The sequence below is a fragment of the Protopterus annectens genome, chromosome 9.part0 (assembly GCF_019279795.1).
Source record: "Protopterus annectens isolate FY-2018-M chromosome 9.part0, PAN1.0, whole genome shotgun sequence".
Classification (NCBI taxonomy): Eukaryota; Metazoa; Chordata; order Ceratodontiformes; family Protopteridae; genus Protopterus; species Protopterus annectens.
The window spans coordinates 706054239-706082003 of NC_056743.1; the positions used below are offsets into that span (position 1 = coordinate 706054239).

A 27765-nucleotide genomic window follows, 5' to 3' on the forward strand; every position below is an offset into this window, starting at 1 on the left:
AAAGTTGTTGTACTGAATTTCATTCTTTCCATGCAAACTGCAGACATCACAAAAAGTTTTCTCAATTATTTCAGTTTTTTTTATATATTTTCTTATTAGTTTCATATAATGTAATGTCCATACTCAGTCCTTTAGGAGCATCTAACTTAAATTTTTTTCACAATTTATTCCCAAAACACTCTATCCCATCACACAAAGGAAGACACATTAATTTATCATTTCTACATCACAGATTTTTACAATATACAATTTCTGTTCATTCCTGCTATACTTTATCAGCTTTTACAACCAGCTTATTTAATAAAAATAACCACAAATAGCTCCCCCATTCCACCACCACTTAATACTCTTTTTTTTTTCTAATTACTTTCATTTGTTCTCTTCCTCTGTTTCTTCCTTTCCATTCACCATATAATATGCTTCATTATTTTGTACCAAATTTTATTTTTTCCTGACAAGTTTTCTACCTTTAATTTCTACTGAAAGAAATCTTATATTTATATATTTTCATCTACAAACCTACTTGTAACTTTCCCAGATCTGCTCATGTATAGTTTCATTAGTACTTACTAGGTCATTAATCTTTGAAGATCAGAAGACGCCTAACCTTGTATTCCCTTGGCAGTTTTTTAACCCTTAGAGTTTTTGCATGAATAACCCATGGCAGCAGAGTTGATATGCTGGGACATTTACTTGTTACCCCCTATGTTTATCCATGAGGGACATGGGTGTTTAACAAGGAATGAATTTATGCTGTTCCATCCAGTCATCAAAATTGCACTTGAATAGTGTAAGCAAAGTACTTCTCTTTATGCAGAGTAGAAGATGATTCCACAGAAGTGGCATTCTCTCTGATAACATACCTATCCCTCAAACATGTCCTATTTATTTTGCAAAAGAGATAGAGATCCCTTGAGTGGGTGTTCACACAAGTGGAAGTTGTAAATGTGTAAAAGAACTGACAGGATAGGGTCTGATGAAACCCTGCACACAAAACAGAGGTCACTTCTTAGTACCCTGTATGATGCCTGGAAAAGATACAAGACTTTGAAGTGGTCTGCATTGTTTTTTATGACGTAGGACCTTGATTTAGTGAGAAAACATTGCCATCATTCCAGTTATGATGAGTGGACAGCTATATAGTGAAAGGGACATTATATTCGATGATTGGCCTACTGAAAGCTGAGTACAGTGGAATAATTACATCCCTGGACTTAATAGCTATAAGCTGTGCAGTGAAAAAGAATGCCCATGCAGTAGTGGATACATCATAATCAAAAAACAGTTTGTTGACATACGTTCACAGATCCCTGACTTTTGAGGTCAACTTTCAAGGGGGGTGTTATCAATGTGATAGATCTAGAGGAATTCATGTTTGCTAAAGAATACTGTTATAAATTTCTTGGCATTTAATTTTAGTCCATGGTTTTGATACCAGATACTTGTTTGGGAAAGGACTTCTTGAAGGACATTGTTCATTAGGGAATTTATGATGGCATCAAGTTTACAGTCATCTGCAAACCATAAACCTTTAACATGTGCTTTGACCTCAGAAAAGTAAATGCCAAAGAAAAGTGGCACAAAGACTGAACCCTGAGGTACACCACTAGCGACAGGTCTTTTGGAGGAGGTAGAGCTGCCCACCTTGATTTCCTGGGTTCTATTTGTGAGCCAGTTTGTTATCCAGTAAGTTTGTTATCCAGTAAGTTACACAGAGATTAACATTTAGTCGGGAGAGTTTATCCATGATACTGGAGTGTGGGAAGTTGTCAAATGCGGTGAAAAGGTCCTGATATGCAGTGTGTACTGTTTGACCCCAGCTATTGCCTCAGTAACTTTCTGAAGAAGTAAACCAGGTTAAGTAAGGAGGATCTGTCCTTTTCAAATTCAAACTGGCTTTGGTCAAAGGTTTGTAAATTGCCTATGTCATTATTTAATAATTCCATAATGATCCTTTGGATACCCTTGCAGATTAGGCTTGTCAGTCTTCTGGGTCTATAATTACCCAGGTCTGATGATACAAGAAAACACTATGCACAAAAACAAACAAGAGAGACATGTCAGAACTGCATTGGAAGATGAGGCCCTCAGGTCTGAACCCAAATCCTCAAGATCATATGCTTTAATTGTTGTAGCATAAATAACAAATAGGCATTGCTGGAAGGCTGAATGTCAAATACCCCCCTCCCCATATTCTTACAGTCACAGAAACTTGTCTCAAAGCCTTCTGCCTTCACACATCTCTCTCTCTCTCTCTCTATATATATATATATATATATGTGTGTGTGTGTGTGTGTGTGTGTGTGTGTGTGTGTGTGCGTGTTAGATCTAAATCGCACAATTCTAAAGATTGGCCCTGAGATTTGTTGATGGTGATTGCAAATGCCAATCGAATTGGGAATTGCAATCTCTTAAATTGAAATGGCATATCCGTTGGAATCATAGGAATGTGAGGAATGAGGACATCTTCATCTTTGAAAGGTCCTGTCAAGATTGTTGTTTCTACGACATTGCTCATTAATTTTTTTACTGCAAGCCGCGTGCCGTTGCAAAGCTTTGGCTGGTTGATATTAACCAACATGATAATTGGCACGCCGATTTTCAATTGCAGTACGTGCGGTGGCATCCCTGGCAGATCAAGTGAATTCAAAAATTCTGTTGGATAATTAACCGCTTCATCTGCTTCCACAACAGTGTCGATGTACTTGTATGTGACTGCCTCGCTTTGAATGTTAGACTGAATAATATTGTTAAATTCGTAGACGTCTTTGTTCTTAGCCGCAAGAATAGCTCATTCAGTCAGCCAATCGTGATTCTTATAATTGGTTTGAATATTGGAAAATACTTTTTCAACCAATTCTTCTTTTGACGTCACTAAATTGCAGAAGTTATGAGGCAATGAAATTCGTCCAGAGGTCAGATCAACCGGCACCTTTCCGTTCCCAATTTCCAGCAATTGATGTGAGAATATCTCAGCTGATCAATCGTTTTGCAGCTAGACACGCATATTTGTAGTTAATTTTAACGTCTTTATGTGTCACCACAAAGTAGAGTATTTCAGACACACATTTATTTCGTACGCTGGTGTCGATTGAGGAGAATGAAGCAGATCTGAAGCTGCAGAACGCAATTGCCGTGCTTGCAACCATGCAAAAAAAGAAAAAGAAGTGCAGTACTTTGCACATAATACTCAGTATTCCAGGGATCCTGTACCTGCAACAGCATAAGAAACATAGACACATTTAGGAAGCGACTACTTAAATAGCTCAAAATACGTGGAAAAAAAAACACTTAATGAGAGGCTGAAAGAACCAAATGAGCTTCCATTGACTAGGGCCAAAGGTGATGATACATAAGAGAAAAGTTTGATTATTAAATATTAATCAACAAAAGTTTAGATTGATTTTTCAAAAAGAATTAGTGAGTATGTGAGTGTGTGTGTGTGTGTCTCTGGAGTGTGATATTTAGGGATATGTTGAGTAGAAATATTTTTAACACTATGGTGGTGGGCACACTGAGCAATCTTCCAGTAAAAAAGACTGTATACACAGACACATTAACACACACATGCATGAACGCACGCACGCACGCACACACACATGCACGTGCGTGCGCGCACACACACACACCACACACACACACACACACACACACACACACACACACACACACACACACACACACACACACACACACACACACACACACACACACACACACACACTATATCAACATTCTGTAGTATGCGACCCACACAGGAGATCCCACTTCAGTTTTAGTGGACTTTACTTACAGTGAGAAAATACAAAACTAAGCATACTTCTTTTTTATTCACCCCAACCAAAAAAAAAGAAGATACATTTTTACTGCTTACTTAAACACTCTTCCATATTTTAAATCAGATACAGGCATGTCTCTGGTTCTACTCTGAACACAGGTACATCCACAATAATTTCAAGCTGTTTCACAAACAAGTTCTGATAATCCCTCAAGTTAACTCACAGGTAGCTCCTGTTACTCCCAGATTTCTTCAAGTCAGCTTTCTGAATGATATCCTTCAAGAGTTCCTACTTTTGGCTACACAACTCTCACTCTCCCAATGAGAGTCAAATGTCTGTGTGTTCTTGGACTAAAGCTTTTGCTTTTAAATTCATCATAGCAGGTGTTAGAAGTCACCCAGGACGCTCCACTACCCCTGTCCCTGCTACACTCATAGATAAACCATCGGACATGATCTCAAATAGTTTCAATTGCTTCTTTACTGAGACAATCCAAACCCTGTCTAATCAACTACCACTTAACTCTCAAAGCCTTGATACTCCCACCTATAAAAATATTCCCCAATTTACCTTTCAGCCTGTAGCAACTTCTTTCATCTGTAAATTACTCAAAAAACTAAAACCTACCTCACTCTCAGCTGATCAACTTCCAGCTGAATACTTGCAAAAATCAGCTGAAGCCATTGCCTACCCTGTGTCAATACTCATTAATCGGACCCTAACAGAGGCCAATATCCCTGATATCTGGAAGGTATCCTATGTAATTCCTCTCTATAAAGGTGGCACTTCCACAGACCTCTCGAACTACAGGCCCATATCCATATTGTCCCCCCTAGCAAAAATAATGGAAAAATGCGTGCAGAAACAGCTTATGCAACACTTACTTGACAATCACCTATTAGCTGACACTCAGCATGGTTTCCGACCTCTCCATAGCACTACCTCAGCCCTTCTTGTCTTCTCCAATACCATAAATACCTACTCCTCAGCACTATTCTTGGATCTGTCCAAAGCCTTTGATATGGTGGACCATAAACTACTAATTGATACATTGCATTCATTTGGTCTGGACACTACTGCTATTCAATGGTTTAGATCCTACTTAAATGGTAGAAAACAAGCAGTTTTATGGCAGACCAAACTTTCTAACTTTCAACCCAATACTCTAGGAGTCCCACAAGGATCCATCCTAGGACCACTATTATTCTCAATCTTCATCAATGACCTGCACACAGTTGTATCAAATGCTAGTTGCATTCAATATGCAGATGATTCCACGCTGATTTGCTCTGGAACATCCCCTATAGAGTTACAATCTTTAACCCAAACTACTTTCAGCAAAGTAGAAAACTGGCTCTCTAGTCGTCGTCTGATACTTAATCCAAAAAAAACAAAAATGTTATTGTTTTCACCGACACAAAGGTCAAGCCCCTTCAACTTTACAATCCAAGCAAAGGACGGGACAATAATCTCTCCGGACCCCTCGACAAAATTATTAGGGGTAACTATAGATAACAATCTAAAATTTGATACTCATGTAAACCTAATGATTAAATCAATCAATAAGAAACTAGGTTCGCTATATAGAATAAAAAGCTTCTTGACCCCCCAAGCTAAATCTGCCATTGCCCAAACCCATCTCCTCTCTACCCTACTGTACTCATCCCCCTTACTACATAATATTAATAAAACGATCATGAACAAGCTCACTATTTGTTATAATCACATTGCTAGGTTTGTTACTGGATTACCATATAGAACCCACCACTGTACCAACTTAACCCAGCTTAACTGGCTTGAGCTACCGAAACTAATTTCTTATAACCTACTAGTACTGACCCACAAAATTTTATATAACCCTGAATACCCTCCCTCACTCAAAAAATTGATCTCCCCTTGCAATAACCCTCGACCACTGAGGTCATCCAGTCGTCTCCTTATACAAACAAGTAAAACCAATAACGCAGCTGGTGACTCTCTCCTTTCCAACTCCGCAGGGAAAACTTGGAACAAACTCCCTCCTGATATTACCTCTCTCCCCTCATTAAACCAATTTAAAACTAAACTAAAAGGCTACCTGGGGTCTGATATTACCTGCCATTGTTTTAACCCTGGCTAGCTATCTCTCTGAATATACTACTCCTTGATCCTGGTTATCTGAGTACTCCTTATTATAATAATTTACTGTCATCATGTATAATTATTAAGTAAACTAACTAAATTTAAGCTATTATTTACATATCATGCAATGACTAACCTCACCTTGCTTTAAATGCTTATGTTTTGGTATTTCTGTAAATGTCTCATATTGTCTTGCTTGGAGCTTTTCTCCCCGGGCCTCCGCTGTAAATGGACATGTATCCAGTCGGACTATCCCGGTTAACAAATGTAAAATAAATAAAATAAATAAATAAAATAAATTCTTTGATGCTGCACTCTTCACAATAACAATGAAGAGTTCAAATAGCACAATAAAATAGTATTACAACAGCTTACCCAGTATTTTCATTGCAAAAACAGCAGTTCAACAGCCTTGCATCCTCTGTGCTTTATACACACACACACACACACACACACACACACACACACACACACACACACACACACACACATATAGGTTTTTGTGTGTAAATAGATTGATATAGATCAAATATAGATGTAGTTCAGTTTTTGGAGGAGAAGGGGTAGAATGTTGAATTTGAAACTGTAGAACTTTGTCTGCAAAGCCAACATTTTCTTACACATGTTTAAATGTTGAATGCTATGTTCTACCAGAAGGTAGAGAAGGTAGGTGTCCTACTTCCCTCCTTCACCCTGGCTCTTCTCCTTAGACTAAACATTTGTGTATGTTCTATCTGTAGCTCCTTCCATTAATGTTAAACCTATAAATGGCCCAGCAGAGCAGCACACTGATCCAGCAGACACATAAACAAATTAAGAAAGAATTTATTTGCAGCTATTAGGAAAGTCTTTCTGAACATTGATTTTTGTTGTTATAAAGACTTTTTTAAGGTTATCAAATTAACTGATTAACACCTTCTAGTAATCAGTTGATGAGGTGTCACAGTAATGATTGCAACAGTTTGTATAATTGTTATCTGGAGTTCATGGAAAAAGAAAATTTAAATATGGAAAAAAGTCTTTTCAGCTGAATAAGTACAGCAGCTTTTTATATTACTTGTTAAGTTAAAATCATTTTCTGGCATTTAAATAGCTTAATTGTGGCACTGAGTACACTGAATTCAGTACTGTAATTAATTTACACTAAAAAATATTTTGTGTGCAGTCTACCTTTAAAGCATTGTAGATATGAATGGGATATGGAAGTTCACACAAATTGCTGTGCAAGTATGAAACAGAAATCAGTGTGATCAGAACTTTAGGTGTGAGTGAGCTAGGCACAGGGTTATAAAACTACTTACTGCAAATGCAAATAAGTATCTTTGCTGTTTTGTGTTGTATTGTATCAGAATGCTCTGACTTCTATAAGGTTCTGTGACTGAGGCAGAGGAGTGACTATGGGTTGCTTAAAATAGTGATTATCTCCCTGCCATAACATGTTAGTTTTAGAAGTGTTATTTTAGCTGTTGTATTCTTGGTTTTGATAGTAAAGCTGGCAGTGTAGCAGTGATAGCCTCAGCAGCAGTTGCACTGGCCAATGTCATCCTAGAATGCTGCCTCTGTTATATAGTTTTATGAGAAAAATTAAGAAGGTGCCAGTCAAAACAAAATTATGTAGAGTCCCATCACAGTCATCATCTGTAATACTTGTTATGATAATAGTAGAGTTTAGTGCTGTATGGAGACTGCCCTCCCTCAAATGATACTGTTAACCTAAAGAAAACACATAAGTAACAAGTATCAAAGAGTATTGTTTAGGGTGGTTTGCAGATAGGAATGATGTTCCAATGAAGGAGCTTAAAGGTTGTAAAAATTAGTGGTTCTGCTATTTCTGACTTGTCTGGGAATGTTAAAAGAGCAACCCAGTCACAGTAGCTGTCATTTTGTTTCCTCATAGATCCAGCTCTGTCTCCATCTGCAAAGAACAAGCTCATCACTGGAGCCGGAGGGTTTGTCCTTGGCGGAATCTTCATTATAGTTGGTTTGGTCATTTATCTAAGAAACAGGAAAGGTAAGAATTAATTTTACATTAGAAGTTTTTTTACTTAAAAGTGTGAGGACATGCACATAGAATGATGCATAACTCATGGTATACAAGGAATTTTCAGCATTTACATCTGAAAAAGGGGTTCTGTAGTCAAAGGAACGGACTGTGAAATGTACAAGGAATACCTATACAGTGTCCCACCCACCCTAACAGTTTCATAGGATCATCGGAGTTCACTAGGTTATTGGCCCTAGGGCCTTTACAAGCTTAGCCATATTATACCCTTGTTACCTTATAGACCAAGATGTATAGTCTATATTTGCAATGGAAGACTATGATCAGCACCGACTGCCTCTGTCCAAGAGGGGCATAGGTGCCCCCCCCCCAAATGTAAATTTACAGTTCCACATCCAATTGTCCAAGTTTCACTTAAACAGAGTCATTGAGGAGCTCTGTTTTACATGAATTGGGAGTTTGTTCCAGAGAAGTGACAATCTCTGGCAGACATATCTGTCTCTCCAGCATGTCCCATTAATGTCACAGGCTAGGTTAAAGTCCCTAGAATTAGTGAATCTTGTTACATTTCATTTGTGGATGTGCAGTATTTCCATTAGAGCGGGGTCCAAGATAGCTCTGTAGGTTGGGCAGAAGTCACCACTAAGTAGTCTATATGATGCAGAGTACAGTAACAGGGCCTTCAGTCTGTCCATGTAGGTCATGTGTTTCTATCAACCTGCATTCCCAAATATCTCACCACTAGATTTGAGCTTAGGGGGATATTATTAATATTATTAGGGAGTTCTCCTTTGCCAAAGGGGATGATAATGCATTTTTTGCTTTACATCTAAGTCTATGGTTTTGGCACTGATCATTTGTCTGTGTAAGCCCCTTTTGTAGTATGTTGACATCATGGGGGGGCTTAGTGATTGCACACATTTTGTAGTCATCAGCAAACTTGATAAGCCACTATTTCCACCTGGACTTCTAGGAAGTAGATTCCAAACAGTAGGGGGCCTAGCACAGATCCTTGTGCAACACCACTGGTAACAGGTCTATTTGTAGAGGTGGAATCCCATTTTTTACTCTATGCGCTCTGTTGGTGAGCCAGTTGGTTACCCATCCAGTGACATATGGGTTAATCCCCAAGTTTTCAATAATGCCTGAGTGGGAGATTGTGTCAAAGGCCTTAACTAAGTTGAGATAGTTCTTCATCCACTGTTTTGCCTTCATCCAGGGCTTTGGTGACATTCTCAAAGAAGTCCACCAGGTTTAAAAAGCATGATCTGCCCTTAATGAAGCCATACTGGGTTGGGTCAAAATGATGAAGGTCTCCTATATTCTTGTTGATAAGGTCCATGACAATTGTCTCCATGGCCTTGCAGATAAGGCTGTTTAGGCTAAGGGGTCTATAGTTCCCAGGTTTGGTCGATGAACCCCCTTTCTGCAGGGAGATTATGGTTGCTATTTTCCACTCTGCTGGGACAAAGCCAGTACTTTGACCATGGTTGAAGAGAGTGCCCAGTGGTTCTGCAAACTCCATTTAGTAAGCAGCTTGGAATGTTACCCGGTCCCATAGAGGCTGTGTTTTTGGCCTTTGAGAGTGCGGTTATGACCTGCTCTTTGAAGATATTAGGTAGAGGACTGGTGACAGGTGTGCTTTGGGGTATGTTTGGTGGGGACAGGGGGTGAAGTTTTCACCAAATCTGCTAGCAGGTTGGCGATGTCTTCAGGTTCAGTATGAGTGGTACTCTCCACTACTAATTCGGTACAAGGCTGGGCCTTCCCTTTTAGATTTTGGACATAGCTAAAGAATGCAGTGTGATTATCCTTAGCTAAGGATGCTAATTTAGCTTTGTAATTAGCTTTAGAGGACTTTACAAGACATCCAATTTGCTTGTTCAAGCTGAGGAGAGTGTTCTTCCTCTGCTGACATTGTTTCCTGTTGTTCTTAAACATCAGTTTCTTCCTCTTGTTGTATAACCTATTTATGCTCGATATATGCCAGGATGGCTTGTTCTTTTGTGAGGATCTTGTTTTGATCTGTTCAGGTATAGCTGAGTCTATACAATTGTACAGGTGTTTGTACAGAGCATTTGTGAATACCTCTGTATAGGAGTCATTGCTGTCAGTGGTGGCAGGGGATTTGAAACTATTTATGCCATCACTTAGGAGGCTATAGTTTGCTTTGGAGAAATTTTCATCCTTTTTACTCCTGAGTGTGGGTCAGGTATGATCTTTACATCAAACAAGGTTAATTTATGATTGGACCTTACCAGGGAGGCCCACACATGGGATAGTGCAGCGATTCCCCCATGTTGGTGAGTACTAAGTGAAGAACATTTGAGCCCCTTGTGGGGGTGCAGACTATCTGTTCCAGAGCATTTATGTTAACAAAGTATAGGAACATTAGGGGAGAAATGTATTTGTGCTCATATATGTTTTCCAGTCGATGGAAGGATAGTTGAAATCCCCCATGACCAGGGTATTTGGCTGTATTATGAGTGACTTAGGCAGGTCCAGGTAGGCAGTGTGGTTTTCATGATTCATGGTGGGGGACCTATAGCTAACAGTGACATGGAGGAATATGTTTCCTACAGTTAGTCAGACTTGGAGTAACTCTAGGGAGTTGTACAGTTTAACCAGTCTTGAGGTGTATTTGTGTTTAATGAAGATGGATGCATCTCCTCATTTCGTTCTTTCATGTTTTATTTATTTATTTATTTATTTATTTTATTTTGCATTTGTTGACCGGGCTAGTCTAACTGGATACATGTCAATTTTCAGTAGAGGCCCTGGAAGAAAAGCTCCAGGACACATACAAAATACAATATAGAAAGAAGTAACAGTAAATATAGATACAAAATACAATATAGACAGTAGTAGTAGTAGTTTGAACAAATAACATTTTTTTTTTCCAAAAAAAATAGCAATAGTTAAACATTGTTAGAAAAATACTAACTACCATACTCCAACTGAGCATAGCAAGAACAGTAAACAACAAGGGTAACATTCATGAGAGGATGTTATATACATGTATTTATAAAATTCATTAGCAGTTTCATGGTAAAAAGATTCTATAAGGGTAAGACTATGATGATGTATGGTAGTCATTGGTGAGAAGTAAGAAAGTTAGTCAGGATTAGTACAGGAACATAACCAGTGTGTACTGAGATATAGTTTGAGTTTCTTTTTAAAAAGTGTAAGAGAAGACAGAGTTGTGAGCTCAGTGGGTAGTAAATTCCATAGCTTTCCAACAGTATTAGAGAACAGGGAGTCACCTGCTGAGTTGTTGGATCTGCAAGTGTTAATCAGTAGTTTGTTTGATGAGCGTAAATTTTTAGGATTATTGTAGGGGGTAAAGAGTCTTGAGAGTATTGGAGTATTGGTGGGTTGATACAGGGTCTTGTGGGCTATAGCAAGCTGTAGAAATTGTAGATGGTGTAGAAACTCTAGCCAATCAAGTTGTTTTAGATTAAGGTAGTGATGAGTTCTGAAAGGAGAGGCAGTAGCAAATCTGGCAATATTGTTATAGGACACTGCCAGTTTGTTAAGGTTGTTTTTAGAAAGATTTGTATAAATGGGTGAAGCATAGAGTAGAGTAGAGATTAGGTGAGTTCTGGCTATAGCAGTCCTGGCTACTGGCATAAGAAAGGGTTTGATTCTATAGAGGGATCCCAGTTTCTTGTTGACTGTTTTTATTGTACTGTTAATATGAGTATCAAAGTTGAGGTTATTGTCTATTGTTATTCCTAGGAGTTTGGTAGTTTGGTCGGGAGAAATAACAGTACCATTGTTAGATGTGAGTGTGAAATGTATGGGGGTAGACTTACGGGTTGGTGAGAAGAGTAGCAGTTTAGTTTTTTTGGGGTTTAGGAGGAGGCAATGGTTTGTGAACCATTGTTCAACAGTATTGAATGCTTTCTGGGTAAGGGTCTGTAGTTCAGTTTGAGAAGTGGCTGAGCAGATAATAGTAGAGTCATCTGCATATTGAATGCAGGTAGTATGTGGAATTGCTGACTGAAGGTCATTAATATAAATGGAAAATAGGAGTGGACCTAATATGGAGCCCTGAGGGATATTAAGGAAGATGGGAAGGAGATTAGAAAGATTGTTGTGCCAGAGTACAGCATGCTGTCTGTTTTCTAGGTAAGATTTGAACCAATTAATGGCTAAGGGATCAAGTGATTTTGATTTCATTATATGTAAAAAGAGTTGATGATTAACCATATCAAAAGCTTTGGATAAATCAATGAATACTGCAGAGGAAAGAATACCTTTGTTACGATTTTTGTTACTACAATCTGTGAATGATAGCAGGACAGTGGTGGTACTGTGGTAAGGTCTGAAGCCATGTTGACAGTTGGCAAGTCAGTTGTTTTGGAGAAGGTGGTTAAGAAGTTGCTTATGGATACTCTTTTCCATAATTTTTGCCAGAGGAGATAGCAAAGCTATAGGACGAAAGTTAGAGAAATCATTATTATTCCCACCTTTGTGTACTGGAATAATGTGAGAAATTTTCCAGATGGATGGGATATTTCCTTCACTTATGGTTCTGTTGATTAGAATGGATATGGGGTAGGCAATGGATTTAGCTCCTTTTTGAAGGTATTCTGCTGGGAGTTGGTCAGCTGAAGAGGTGGTAGGTTTTAGCTTTTGAAGAAGGGAGCATATACTGGAAGTAGACATTGGTTGTAACTGAAATTATGGGGAGGATTTAAAGATGAAGTAGGCAGGTTTGAGGTATCTGGAAATAGGTGACTAGCAAGAGTTTGGATGGCATTGGTGAAGAAAGAATTAAAGGCATTGGTAGTGTGAGTGGGATTCGCGGGGTTGGAGCCTAATGGGTTGGGAGTGATAGATTGTCCTGGGTAAAGAAGTTTGTTAATGCTGTTCCAAAACTTTTGAGGTTTCTTTTGATAGGTCTGCTGCACTTGGAGGTAAAAGTTCTTTTGTCTAACACAATGGCTTTTTTAGTATTATTTCTAAGTTGCCTAAAGGTTTGGTGATCTAATGGATTTTTAGTAGTACGCCATTTTGTCCAGGATTTGTTTCTCAGAAGGATTTTTTGCCTAGCAGTATTAGAGAGCCAGGGGGCTGGTTTAGCTTTAGATCTAACAGAGCGTACTGGGGCATGGTGGTTCAGGATGGCTAAGAATGTGGTATTGAAATAGGCTACTGCTTCAAGTTGGAGAGATTTTAGTGGTGACAAATTACATTGATTAAGTTCTGTCTGGAAGAGTTCAAGGTTAAATTGCTTTTTGTTGCGTACTGTTCTGACAGTGTTAGGGTGAGTTAGGTTAGTTTTATATCTAATAATATAGGTTAGGGAGTGGTCACTTACATCATCTGGGAGGGTTCCTACTTTGTAAGTTTGATGAGGATTATTAGTAAGTATCTAGTCCAAGGTACTTTCTTTGTTGTTGGGTTTATTAGTTCTTGTAGGGGAGCTAATAGTTTGTGAGAAGCCGTATAAGTTAATATGGGTGGTGGGGTGTGTATTACTACAAGACTGCCAGTCGATATTAAAGTCTCCTAGGATTATGGTTTCTTGTTGGAGATTAATAGAAAGCCAATTAAGGATATTTTCAAGGGTATTAATGTTGTTTCCTGGAGGCAGGTATAGACAAATAACATTTATGGCTTTGCAAGAGTTGACCAGAAATTTAGAGATAAGTATTTCGGCTCTATTGTCTAAAGGTGGATTAATGTTCATTTTGAGATCTGAACATGTAGAAGGCATTGTAGCCTTGTATGGCCCGGGTACTCTCTGCAGCCTTGAGCCATGTCTATGTGACTGCACAGACATTTTAGACTCATAACATTAAGTAGCATGTTTGTCTCTAGAGGATTGTTTTACATTGGGAATTTTGTTCTTATGACATTGCCTAAAAAAGGCACTATGGGGGAGGCAAGTACCTTTGCTAGTAACTGGAAGACAAGAGGTGACAGGTGAAGAACATCTCTGGCAAACCAGCATGGTCTGTCGACCATATCATCCTAGGATGACAGATACTGGATCCCCCATGACTTGACACCAGAAGCTAAGCCAATTGTTGAAGTCAGTTATTTTTGTTTGTATTGAGGTACCATCCTGGGTGAAGGTAGAATGCTACTTAGAGCTAGGGGCATACCTGCCTGGGACACATAATCTGAGAGGTCAGTCATGTCTCTCTTCATGTAGTCCAGTGAGGTACATCTGAAGTCATTTCCTCCAACATGGACCATGACAGAGTCATAACAGTTCTTATTGTCGAGAGACTTGAGTGCATGCATGATTTGGTGGATCCTGGCACCTGACAGGAAGCTGATCATGACCTTCTCCTTGTTCAGCTTGGTGAGGGGGACATCTGTGTATCTCACTATGGAATCGCCTATGACTAACACATTTGGTTTGGAGATGTTTTGCCTTAGGCATTATTGGCTGAAATATGGATATGTGCATGATTTTATGTGTAGTGGATACTGTTAGGTTTGTATTGTGTGAGATAGGGTTACTTTTGGGAAGTTTCTGCTCTTTCGGTATATTTCTAGTGAGTACCTCCGCATATGTGGGTCTATGTGTTGTGAGCTTGGTTTGTGGAGGATGTGAAAGGTGTGTGCTGACTACCTGTTTGATATCTGTTTTTCTGTTAAGTGAGAGAAAGTGACAGAGCATTGATTTAAAATTCATAGTATAGGTACATCTCTCACATATTGTATTTGTATGTTTTAGGAGTAATTGGTTGTCAGTGTACATGAGGCAATTACTACATTGCCTCAGAATGCCAATGTCAATCAGGCTGGCTGGAGAAACTGTGAGAAACTGTCAATCCATTATGTCAGCTGTATACTATAATAAGTGGTGGGGAGTGGGCTATGACTAGTAAAATCAGCTAATCTATGGGAGGTTAGAGGTAGGAACCTGTGTCAATGCCTCAAAATGCACAGATGAGTTGCTCTCCAGGCAGCAGTGCACAACTGTGTTTTGCACTGAGTAGCGGGGAAGCCTAGGAGGGTTCCTTAGCAGTTATCTAGTAAAAATTGTCTTTCTAAGCCTTTGCATCTATGCAAGACAGTGCTAACTGATACTAACTAGTGCTAAGCAGTGCTAACCATCATTGTGTGGTGTGCAGCTCAGTGTAAATGAGGCGTGTAAATACAAGCGAGTTTAAACAGTTCTACCACAATCTGCCAATAGGAAAGCCCCTCAGAGAGGTTTTGTTCCAGCAGTCCCTAACTCAGATGGGTTCTGTGCTACAAACTTCTGCCACAAGGGTGCAGAGGGGGCCCTCTTATTGTAAGATGGCTGTTTTTTGTGCACTAGTGATACCAAACAGTCTAGATTCAACACGTCTGAATGTAGCCCATGCAATTTAAGACAGATTAAGCAAAAAATACAAGTGCAGGATAAAGCAGACACAGCAGCAAAAACAGTATAAAATAAAGCAACAGTACAGTGAAATAAAGTACACAGGTACAAAAAACTGGCTTAAATTCTACTTATTTTTAGATTTCAGTGGATGCCTCAGATTCTCCTAGATGCACTGAAGATCTCTGGCTAAGAATGCCAAACTCTGAGCAGCTTTGCCAAACTGGTCAATGAACACAATCAGCAATTACTGCACTCAGTACAGACATACATATGAAGATGTACTCAATCACTTTAACAGCTCTACCCAGAACTTTCCAGCTTTGCACTATGTAATGCTGGGCTCTTCTCCTCTGCAACTGCTGACAGAAATTGACATGAAGGCCAGCAATATAGCCAGATATTCACATGTAGAAAAAAAACATCTTTAGAAGGAGACAGTCCACTAAAATCATATAGGGGGGCTAAAGTGGACTGTTAACACATAACTAGCAAACAGAGGGAATCCACACTAACCCAGCAGCACCAACGGTACCAGGCCAACTGGGTCAAGCTTTAAAATAGCGTGTTAACAAACGTAAGAGTACATGACAGCAGCACATGTTGAGAATTCAAACAGTGGCCAGCAGTATGGCTAGAGACACACAGATCCTCACAGTAATAGTAAATGACCAGAAACAGGGAATGTAACAAGCAGTGTAACACATGTTTTTCCAAGCCAGACAGGACAGCTGTGACCTTCACCTCCTTTGTTACATCTGTCATAGGAATTATATGCATTCTAAACCAGGTACAGATTATTTTTTTGCCTTCTTTATCAATCACCATTCAAAAAAAAAAACTAAACACTTTAATAAGCTTGGGCTTAAGACTATTAGCCCCTGGCCATCATTCTTTGCAAGATGGTGTAGTAGCTGGTATATTTCATTTCTTATGACAATATATGGCTAAACAGTAGCTACAAAAACATAAAGGATATGGTTATGTTTTGAGTTTCAGAGACCGATGGGTGGTAGTTAAAATTGACGAAATGGATCAAGGGTTCTGCACTGGGTGATCATTGAATATATGATCATGGATTAGCTGATAGAAGTCTTTAGTGCAACCACTTTCCTGCTTGCCCAAGATCAAAATGCTTTACTTGCATCTAGAATTCTTTTTTTTAACTAGTTTTACTCAATCAACAAGGCCAGATTTAAAAGCAGTCATATGTCATGTTACAACCAACTATGTAATTCTATAGCTATAACAATTTAAATGACAAAAACTCTTTGAGACATATCAAATAACTTATTGTACCAGAAGAATTCTATGAAACATAAATACCAATTAAATGTTATAATATGAAAAAAATAAATATTTGTGCAATACATTATACTGCATGTCTGCTGAACATTACCTATGACAGTATAAATATCAGACTGAAATGAAATATCAGTGTACAAAACAGCCTCAAGTAACACAAGCATACCTAGGTAATCCTTTAAGAAAGGACCTATAATTTACAAAGAAGAAAACCACTCAGAAGCTGTACTCCCCCAGACACAGCCTATAATGAAAGAAGAGGAGGAGCCCATCCTAAAAGACTTAAGAACAGCACTCAGGAAAATGAAATCAGGGAAAGCAGCAACCTCAGATGAGGTCAGCAGATATGATAAAGGTGTTGGGTGAGACAGGGGAAAAATGGCTCCTGAGGGTATTCATAATATGGCAAGAAAGGCGTATCCCTGATAACTGGAGAATAAGTATACTAGTGCCAGTGTACAATAACAAAGGGAATGTTCACAGCTGTGGCAGCATAGAGGGATCAAACTCCTGTTATACTGCATGAAGGTCCTGGAGAGGGTGACTGATAAGTGAATATGAAGAGGAGTAGAAAGTAAGATGGGAGATGAGCAGTTTGGATTCAGATCAGGATGCAGCATAACTGACCAGATGTTTGCAGTGAGACAGATGGGTGAAGGGAATCTAGAGATGAGAAAAGAGAATGCATATGACAAGGTCCCAAGAAAGCTGATTTGGGCAGTCCTGTTCAAAGTCTCAGAAAAATTGATAGAATTAGTGCAGGCTATGTACAAAAACCTAATGACTCAAGAATGAACAGTGTTCAGAGAGGGGTTCCCAGTAGGAGGGGTTTGCATCAGGTTTCAACTCTGACCCTACTGCTGTTCTTAATGGTGATGGACTACATTAGCAAACAGGCCAGAATGGACAGATCATCAAAGTTGCTGCATGCAGATGATGTGGCATTACAGGCAGACTCTGACCAAGGACTTCAATAAAGGATAGAGGAATAGAGTGCAAAACTGAAAGCACATGTGTAGAAACAGGGCAGAGATTAGAGTTGCAGTGGCAGCAAATGGGGAAATCAGAAGAATCTGAGAACTGAGATAGAAGGGAAAATAATAGAACAGGTTAACAGCTTCAGGTATCTGGGTGGGATGGTTGAGGAGAAGGGAAGTCTGAATGCGGAGGTCAAAACTAGAATCAGAGGGGCTGCAGCCAACTGGCATAGAGTGCCAGGGGTAATGTATGACAGAAGAATGCCAAAGAAGATGAAAAGTAAGGTGCACAAAACAGTAATTTAACCAGTACCCTCTACTTTTGGCTTCTGCTGCACTTGGGTAGCTAATCAATCCCAGATTATCTTGGTTGCAGTCAGACCTTCAAGTCTCTCTCTCTCTCTCTTTACACCGGACACAAGTAATATTTATAATCACTCTATCACAGCTGGATTTATTTATGACCCATGGTAGAATGGATCATAATTCCCTTTCCCAAAGGAAACACAGTGTTTTCCACCTTAATTTCTTCAGGTCTTTTATGTTTCTAATGCCAAGATAGGAAATGGATTTATTCCTAAATCAGGGTATGCTTTAATTTTATGAGATTAGTGTTGTTTTAGCTTTTGTGTTTGCCAACAGTGCTATTCTCAACAACTGCAATGTACATATAACTGCCTCCTTCTGCAGTTCATATGGGGTTACATATATTGGTAACATATTTATGTATGATTTTAAATTCTTTTCTATTAAGACTTGTTGCTTCTACTACTATTACTAGGTCAAATACTACTACTACTACTACTACTATTACTAGGTCAAATACTACTACTACTACTACTATTACTAGGTCAAATACTACTACTACTACTACTATTACTAGGTCAAATACTACTACTACTACTATTACTAGGTCAAATACTACTACTACTACTACTATTACTAGGTCAAATACTACTACTACTACTACTATTACTAGGTCAAATACTACTACTACTACTATTACTAGGTCAAATACTACTACTACTACTACTATTACTAGGTCAAATACTACTACTACTACTACTATTACTAGGTCAAATACTACTACTACTACTACTATTACTAGGTCAAATACTACTACTACTACTACTATTACTAGGTCAAATACTACTACTACTACTACTATTACTAGGTCAAATACTACTACTACTACTATTACTAGGTCAACTACTACTGCTACTACTATTACTAGGTAAACTCCTGATTGACTGGTGTGTTTGAAACAGCCCAGACCAGAATGTCAGCAAAACAAAGGAAATCATCACTAACTTCAGGGAAATGTCATCTGCCCGCTCATCACTCAGGATTAACTGTGAAGAGGTGGAAAGGGTTAAAACTACAACATTTCTAGGTGTGTGCATTTTAGAGGACTGTGAATACTGGTCAGTTGATCTAAAAGGCCCATCAATGTCTTCACTTTCTGAGAAAGCTCAGAAGAGAAAAGCTCCCACTTACTGTTCCCTCCACCTTTTACAGAAGATCTGTTGAGAGCATTCTCAACTGTAACGTCACAGTTTGGTTTGGGAACTGTACAGTAGCTGAAAGAGCGGTGACAGTTGCTGAGAAAATCATGGGCACCAGTCTGCCATTACTCCAAGAGTTATTCATAGCAAGGAGCCTTAAAAGAGTCCACAAAATACTTAATGATTCCTCGCACCCTGCACACATCTGGTTTACTCAACTGTCATCTGGCAGGAGGTACCGCAGTATTCGCTGTGGGACCTCCAGATTCATTAACAGCTTCTACCCAACAGTGATGAAACTTATTAACTCGGACATCAGCCCTAGTGACTCCACCACAAATTAACTTAATAAGAGTGTTTTGTTTGGAATGTGCAATATTTATTTATTTACTTAGTTATATAGTCACATTGAAGTGCAATTGCCTGTTACTTTCTTTATGTAATATACATAAAGAGTGACAATTTTAGTTCATGTGCAATAACCAGCCTTACCTGTCATGCTGCTACTGTACAGTATTTATATGGCTACTCTAAAGCCATAGAAGTTAGGTGTCAAGTATCAGTGACAGATTTTTTCATCCACATATGTAGAGTTCTAGATGATACCACACGGTAATATGTACCTCACATTATTTTCAAAATATTCTTGCAGATATGGTGATATCATTTTAATTCATTGCAACTGCTATTAACCATCAGTTTAATAGGATTAACTGGGGATTTCATGAAAATGAAAGCTGTAGAGATTAAGGGTACCCAATGACAAAGTTTTACTTGGGCATAGGTGCTCTCGATGTAAATGTTCACAGGATAAAAAAATATAGACAGTGATGCAGCACTTGGACAAAGTCATGGTCATGGGCTAGCTGTTTAAATTTTTGTTTTTTTCAGCAAGGAGCACTTTGAGAAGAATAGCATGCATGCATGAATGTATATATATATATATATATATATATATATATATATATATATATATATATATATATATATATATATAGGTATATATATAGATATATACATATGTATTTCACTCAAAGGAACAGAAAGCATTTGTGTAAAGTGTGCATCTGAACTAGGACTTCTGTAAAAACAGATTTCATCATGACAGTCACAATACACAGTGTTACTCTTGTATTAATGACTTTGCTTACCTTAGGATGCTATCATAGTAAGCTATTTTGATAAGCTGCATCTTATAATGTACAAAGATTTAAAGGAGATTTTGTAACACATGCTGAACATGGCTTAACAATAATCTCTGTTGCTTCAATGGCTAATGTAAACTCTTTGCAAACTCCTAAAAGGAATCTGTACTTTCACCATTTACCTACCAATAAATATCACTGCACTGCACTAAGATTAACATTCCCACTGTTCACATTGGACTATTTTGTTTCATAACAGAATTATTTGATCCATCCTGGCATACTCTCTACATTCAAGCTAACAATCGGGGCCCTTCACACATCATTCTTCCTTTCAAATCTTGTATTATTCTGTAAATTCTCTAATACATTTCTATAAATTCTCCCATCCTTCACTTTCTCTTCCTTTCCTACATCATCCTGAACTGAAAAAGAAAAACGCGTTTTTATATCTTTTTAAATCCAGTCCACTATTCAGACCAGTTTTATAGAAGCTACCTTGGACAAATAAGTAGGCAAGTAAAACTAGCATTTACCTTATGGAAGCTGATATCTTGAGTCAGAAACAAAAATGTCAGCAATCACAGGATTCAAACACAGAGTAGCAAAGTTTTCTTTCACAGCATGATGAAAAACAATCTTGAGCTTGTATCATGTAAAAACTGCCCTCTGGGTGTGATGATTATGCTGATTAGGATTCATCTCATTATTGTTTCTGAATTACTCAATCTGCACAATGAGCAAACCTGATAAACTTTGTGGCGATTACCCCATGATGCCATACATATACCTAATCTCCTGTGGTAGGCTTCGCATATGTGCAATTAGCCCATTAGTTTAGGGTTGTGGGAACTGCCGCCTAATAATTAACCATCTATAGGAGGATCACTTAAAAGCATGCATTCTCAGCAACATACACAGGGATGGAGGACTGCCATGTCTTGTCTTACTCCTTAAAGTGCCATTACATATGTTCATATTTTCTCATTCATCTTTCAAACTTGATGGCTGTTGATGTTCATCATTGCACAGAGGATGGGACACACAAGAACTGTTTTGGACACCAATTCTTTGCCATTTTTCCCAAGATCTTTCAAGTTGAGACCTTATGGTTGGAGAAGAAGAGGGTAGTGCTTCTTTTGGAACACAGTGGTAGCGTGAGGAGGAGCCCAAGGTTTTTCTGGACATCCTCCATAAGCAGTGCAGTGGGAGGTTTCTGCAAGAGAGCTATACTGAGCCACAGTATAAAGCTGATAACTAGAATAGCTTAGCCAAGGTTGTCACCCACACGGCTGGCATCCTGCACATGGAGGAACAGTACCATCACTGACACAGTGACATGAGTCAATGTAAGCCTGACCTGCTTTCCAATAAGAGGATGAAGTTAAGGTGCAGTCACCACCTCAGTACTGGAAGTATAATATATTTTTAATTTCTGTATCTCTCCTTCTTTCATACAAATGGCAGTTTCACTGCTCTGTGTCCATGCTGATTCCACTACCACTCCAATCAACCCCAGGTCCAATGCCCCCAATTTAGGCGGGGTCAGTATAAGATCTGAAGGACATCCTTGGGGTTGCTCGTGCTGTCCAACTTCCAATCCAGGTTTTCTTAATTCTTTAGACCTACTCTTGTCTCTTCATTCCTGCCTCATCCTGAGACTCCACTCAGGATTGTCACAGGAGACACCCACAAAGCTGCTCCTCCTGGGATGGTAACTAGCATGTCCACCTCTTCATCCGTCCCCCAAGCTGCTAACTGAACTCATTTATGCTGGGACATAGTCAGAGCTTTTATCCCATTATGCCACTTGAACAGCCTAAGTATAACATTTTTTCTGTATCCAAATAATATGCCACTGCATGCCACCATTGAATTTTTCATTATGCCATTTTTATAGCTCCAACCACTGCAGAGATCAAAAGGAGCAGGCAGATGGACAGGGGCAGACTAGCGTGCCTAAGAGAGCACCAAGGTCAGTATAGGAGCTGAGGTAAAAAATGTCTCTGTTTCAGTACTAACAGTTGCATTCATTAAATAATTCTGCATAACTTTTAAACTTATTATAAGTATACCGTTGATACTCAGTCACAATTAATGATTAGCACAGCTGCTTGTACTTCAATCTGACAGAGTCCTGCCACAGTCCGGCCACAGGTCTGTACTCAGACCACAGCGAGAAGCTCCTTGTCACAAACACTGGCCTAACCTTATACATAGGAAGTAAGTGTCAAACCCAACTTCATTCATAGGTAGCAAGTGTCAGGGCTCATCAAGCATGCATTGTAAACAATGTTGGCTTCACCATGATCTCAAACATGGCATTTCTGATTTCTCAGGTATGTGACTTTGCCTTGTTTACCTTTTCATATTTCTGCAAATGTTACTTTTTTCAAAATTATGTACAGAGAAGTGTTGCTGAGTCATGTTTTACTGCTAAAAGACATATTTAAAGGGGGAATAGCAAGATAATTTACTTCAATTTTCTACAAACATATTATTTGCTTGGGCCCAGCCATAAAAGATGGGAAATGTGACTGAAAACAAGATTTCATGTAATGATATTGTTTGTCATTCATGGCCCACACTTATACAAGGCCAAATGTTCCCTGTTATCAGCCAGTAGATTAAACAATGGAAGTCATATGGCATTGATGGAACATCTAGTAATGATTTGTAAGAGATGGAGAAAGTGTTGGTTGACAGTCTAATGTGTTATCACTAACAAAACTTCAGATATCTAAGAGGTACTATTTGACAGGTGTAAAGCTGTGGTTTTATGACAAAATCTAGTTTAACAGCATTGTGTATATATAAGTCAAGGTGGCTATGGGAAAATAATCTGGTATAGCATCTGTAAACCTTGATTTGAGAAAATACCATAAATGACTTCATGGAAAGTTAATGGTCAGTTTGAGGAACTTATAAGTTATCAACATTTTTGAAAAACTGAATAATAATTGAATACAGACTTGATTATGGGCAATACAACTCAGAAACTAAACAAATATAAAGCAGAGCATGACACAAGGAATGTCCCTGGGTTCAATCCTTGATCCATGTTTGTTCAATGTGTGCACAGAGGACAAGATGACACCCGGATAATAAAAACAGAGAAGTCTTTTAAACAAAGAATGCAAATAATACCAAACCAGTATTTGTGATAATTATGATGCTCATAGGTTGTTACTGGGCATGCAGTCCAAGAGACTGTTAAACAACCTAGCCAAATTCCAAATTGTCCCAAAGCACTGTTTGGTTAAGTGAATGCTCAAGATCATATAACAGGTAAATGTAGTCAAATGGAATCAAACCCTGCAACACAGAAAGCAGCTAAGTAACTTGTTAGTAGCCCATAGTCTTAGTCATCTGCACTAACTGCCAGCTCACATATGCAAGCCATAATAGCATCAATTCATTAAAGGGCTAAAGTTAATAATCTTTTACTGAGTATGAGGTAGATCATGAGAATGCCCTCTGCAATAGAACAATTTAAGGTGTTCTATTATTTAGGTAAAGAGTAAATAAGAAGCAAAATTATACGTAAAGATCTGAATATATTAAACATATTTTTAGTTAAGATATGATATTTTATGTATGTGCAGAAAGTCTGTATCATAAAGCTAATAAACCACTAGGAGCAACACTCATTTATAAGGTCCAAATATCCAGAGGTATTTTTACTGCCCTTAATTAGCATAATCAGACTAGGAAAAATCTGGCTGAACAGGTAGCACACTCACCTTTGGTGCATAATGCTCTGTGTCCTTTTCTCACACCGGATCAATGGATTGAAGACACCAGAAAGCTGCACTCCTGAGTGTGTCATCTTTTGGATGACACATTAAATGGATGCCCCATCTTCTTCAGTTGGGGATAATTTGGATTGCTGTAGAAGACCTCGTGGTGCCTATTAAAAAAAGAAAGGGTCCTTTATTTAACACAACATAAAACATTATTTACATATTTACAAAATGCAAATATGTAAAACACGTTATTTACATATTTATAAAATGTACACAGTTACAGGCACATAATACACATTTTAATTTTTTTGCTATTTATTATTTTTCTGATAACATCTTCAATTGTTATCCCTCTGTAACTGATCCCCACTCCTCCTTCTTCCACAGCCATAATCTGATTTTCCACAATATATCTACCAAAATCCAGTTTCCATTAAACAAGATTTGATTCTGTCTTTCAGTCTTTCATTTCAAACAACCCATATTAGATAAAATAAATTCTTATCTACCCTTTTCACATATTCTTTCTTCTTATTCTTATAGTATCCACATATAATCCTATTCATATCTATATTGTTTATGTCATTATTCTCAAAAAATTGTTTTTAGACAACTTTTTCAGGAGTTTCTTCACACTTTTACATTTCTAAAAAACATGCTTTGTTGTTTCTTCTGCCCCATAATATAAACATACCCTTTCAACCTCTTTTTACGTGGCACATTCCCTTTTACTGGTAACTTATTTGATGCCAGTCTCCATAGGAAATCCCGACACTCTACTGTCTTAGTACACCACTTTTTCTTTACTTTAATGGCTTTAATCACTTCTTCTGGTATATTTTCCCATGGATTTACATAATATTGTTTCATGACATTATTATACAAAACCCTTGTATCTTTATCAATATCATCAATTTTTATTTTCCATGTCTGTTTTTTTCTTGATAATTTTTAATTTTCCATTTACATATTCTTTGTCTCTTTTTCATATTCTCACCATCTTCCGGAATTTTTTTTGTACTTATATTTAAAAATTCTCACTATTAAATACTTATGCTCTTCCTATACTCACTTTAATACTCCATACACATTTAAAGAAACAGAATAAATAACTGGATTGAGTAACACCAATCTCCTTTCATCTTCATTCATATGCAACACACCTCTTTAAACTGGGTTCAATCTTGAATCCAGTATGAAAGAAAATACCATAATTTCCATTTCATATTTTTCTGGGATCATATAAAGATTTGACATATATACTATTTTCCTGAATGCCAATCTATACTTCTTCCACAGAAGACATATTTTTTTTTCATTTCTTTTATCAAACCCACCCATTGTATAATAACCATATCATGTTTCTAAAATTTTATTCCTGATAAAGACATTTCATTCATTAAAAATATACATACCCTTCCCCATTTTCCACCACATCACCCAAAACCTTTATTTTTTTTATTCAAAATCATTCCCATTTTCTTTAAAGATCCATTCAGACAAACCAAAACTTCCCTCATCCATATTTTGTTCTTACCAATTGCAAGTATATTGTCAGCGTATGCCAAAACTACTGGAATAATACCTCCTTTTGCATCACATATCTTGCATCTTTCATTTTATAAGCTACTTTACTATTGCATTCATTACCAATGCAAACAATATTCCACTTATGGGACATCCTTGCCTTATACCAAACTTCATGCATATTTCTTTACGCAGTCACTCATTCACTAACACTCTCACTCTGTTATTTTGATATGCTGACATACACACTCTCATAATTCTATTAACTGTTCCATACTTCTCCTGGACATCCCACAAAGCATCATGTCCTCCTGTATCACACACATTGCTTATATCCTGCCATAAGTTACATATTCTCCCTTTTTCTTATAATATCATCCATGATTTCCCTCACAATCAATAACAATTATTGACATTCATTCCCTTTTATACTATATATATTTTCTTCCATATTATCCCTTATCTTTCCTTACATTCTCCTCTGTATTGTTCTCATAAACATTTTAAGCTGTGTTACTTAATGGATGGATCTCTATTTTTTATTTCATTCTTCTCATTTTCTTTCACATAAATTTTAACATCCCACTACACAACTCTTCATAAAGAAATCCTTCCTTCAACCATTCATTCAGTCCACTTATAAAACACTATCTTTGCCAACTCATTAATTTCTTGTACATTCTGTACCGACCAACTGGGCCTGATACTGAATCAACATTTACTATCCTAAGTACTTAATCCAATTCACTAATATTAATTTCTTGTTCAAATTCTTCCTTAACTTGCTCTGGATTTCTTTTTACTTTCCAATATATCTTATTTCCGCACACTGTACTACAATACACATGATTTGCTTTTGTGCTCTTTTACCTCTCCTTTTACAAGTTTAATTTCTCTCATTATACTAATATCCTCCTTTACTATTTTAACAATATTCAGATGCTTCTTTCCTTCTTTCATGTGAATAATATTTCTCTGCCTAAATAGTAATACCTTATTTTTTTCTTAAATTCTTTTTCCATATCATAATATTCTCTTGTATTATTTTCTAAATTCTCTAATACATTTCTATAAATTCTCCCATCCTTCCTTCACTTTTTCTTCCTTTCTTACATCATCCTGCATAGAACTTAGCTAGTCAAGGCAAATCCAATGGAAACCATAGACATGAATAAATATGCATTTGACAGTTTCCTAACATGAAAGAAAACAGCCAAGGTGCAGTCTAATGTTTTTATTGCATAACAACACCAAATCCTTGGTATTGACACCTTGGCTTTCTTCTTATTTTGGGGATTTGGTTTGCTTCCAGCAATGTACACGACCAAATCTATTAAGCTAATTTACTTTGAAAAATGTTAAAGCTATATATTTTTCATAAATGCTGTTATGTAGTATCAAAGCTGGGTCACCCAATTTGGTTGGTTTTCTTTCTGAAACTTACATGCTTTAACAGTTTCTTTTGACACTGTGCTACATAGGAACTTAATAGTGAAGATTTAGAACATGGAGAAAATACCCAGGGAATAACTGAAAGGAGACAGATGGTGGTGGTTAGGGACTGTTAATAGGTACAAAAATAAATATTATCTAATGGGATGTTGCAGGTGTCCTCATTAAGGATAGTTGTGCTCAGTCTGAGATAAAACTAGGATAGAGGAGACCAGGCTCAGTGTACTGCCTCATGATATCTCAACCAGTGCAATATTCAGACATAGTGGGATTATCCTTCAGTAGAACTAGGAAAAGCTAGAAAAGTGGAAAGAGAAATAACAACTAAGATTTAATGTAAAGAAGTGTAAAGTTATGAACTTTGGTGGTGGTGGTGATGGTGGTGGGAGGGGGCGATCTAGAACTAGAGTAACAAACTGCATTCTAGGGGAGCTTCTCTATTGAAGACTGAAAATAAAAGGAAGTGGGAGTGATCATCACCAGAAGCCCTGATCACGCAGAACAGTATAAATAGGCTGTGGCAAAGATGACTAGGATACTATATCACGTGCCTGGTTTTGGGCATCTGAGGAAATCATACAAACAAACTTATACAGTCACACTTTGGAGGCCTTACAGAGCTAAAGACATACTAGCAAGAAAAAAGGATACAGTGGCCAAAGGGATGACAGTTTACAGAAAAAGGAAAGGATGGTGCATCTAGCCATGTTCACTTTTTTGGAAACAAGGCAGCATGAACTTACCATATGATTAGGTGTCTGGTGTGGGTAAGTGGCATTAAGAAGGAAGAAGCCAGGAATAATGGAAAAAAAAAGAATACCCATACTAATGTTATCATCTTAATCATTATGGTCTGCATACTCCTCCAAAAAT

The 27765-nt window shown here is 37.8% G+C and overlaps 1 protein-coding gene across 1 annotated transcript in view; it reads left to right on the forward strand.

Moving 5' to 3' along the window:
• Positions 1-27765, forward strand: part of LOC122811473 (H-2 class II histocompatibility antigen, E-S beta chain-like) — a 354402-nt gene that overhangs the window by 309651 nt on the left and 16986 nt on the right. Inside the window, exon 4 of the mRNA XM_044083337.1 lies at positions 7798-7911. Coding sequence (XP_043939272.1) covers positions 7798-7911 — 114 coding nt within the window. The remainder of the gene's footprint in view (positions 1-7797; positions 7912-27765) is intronic.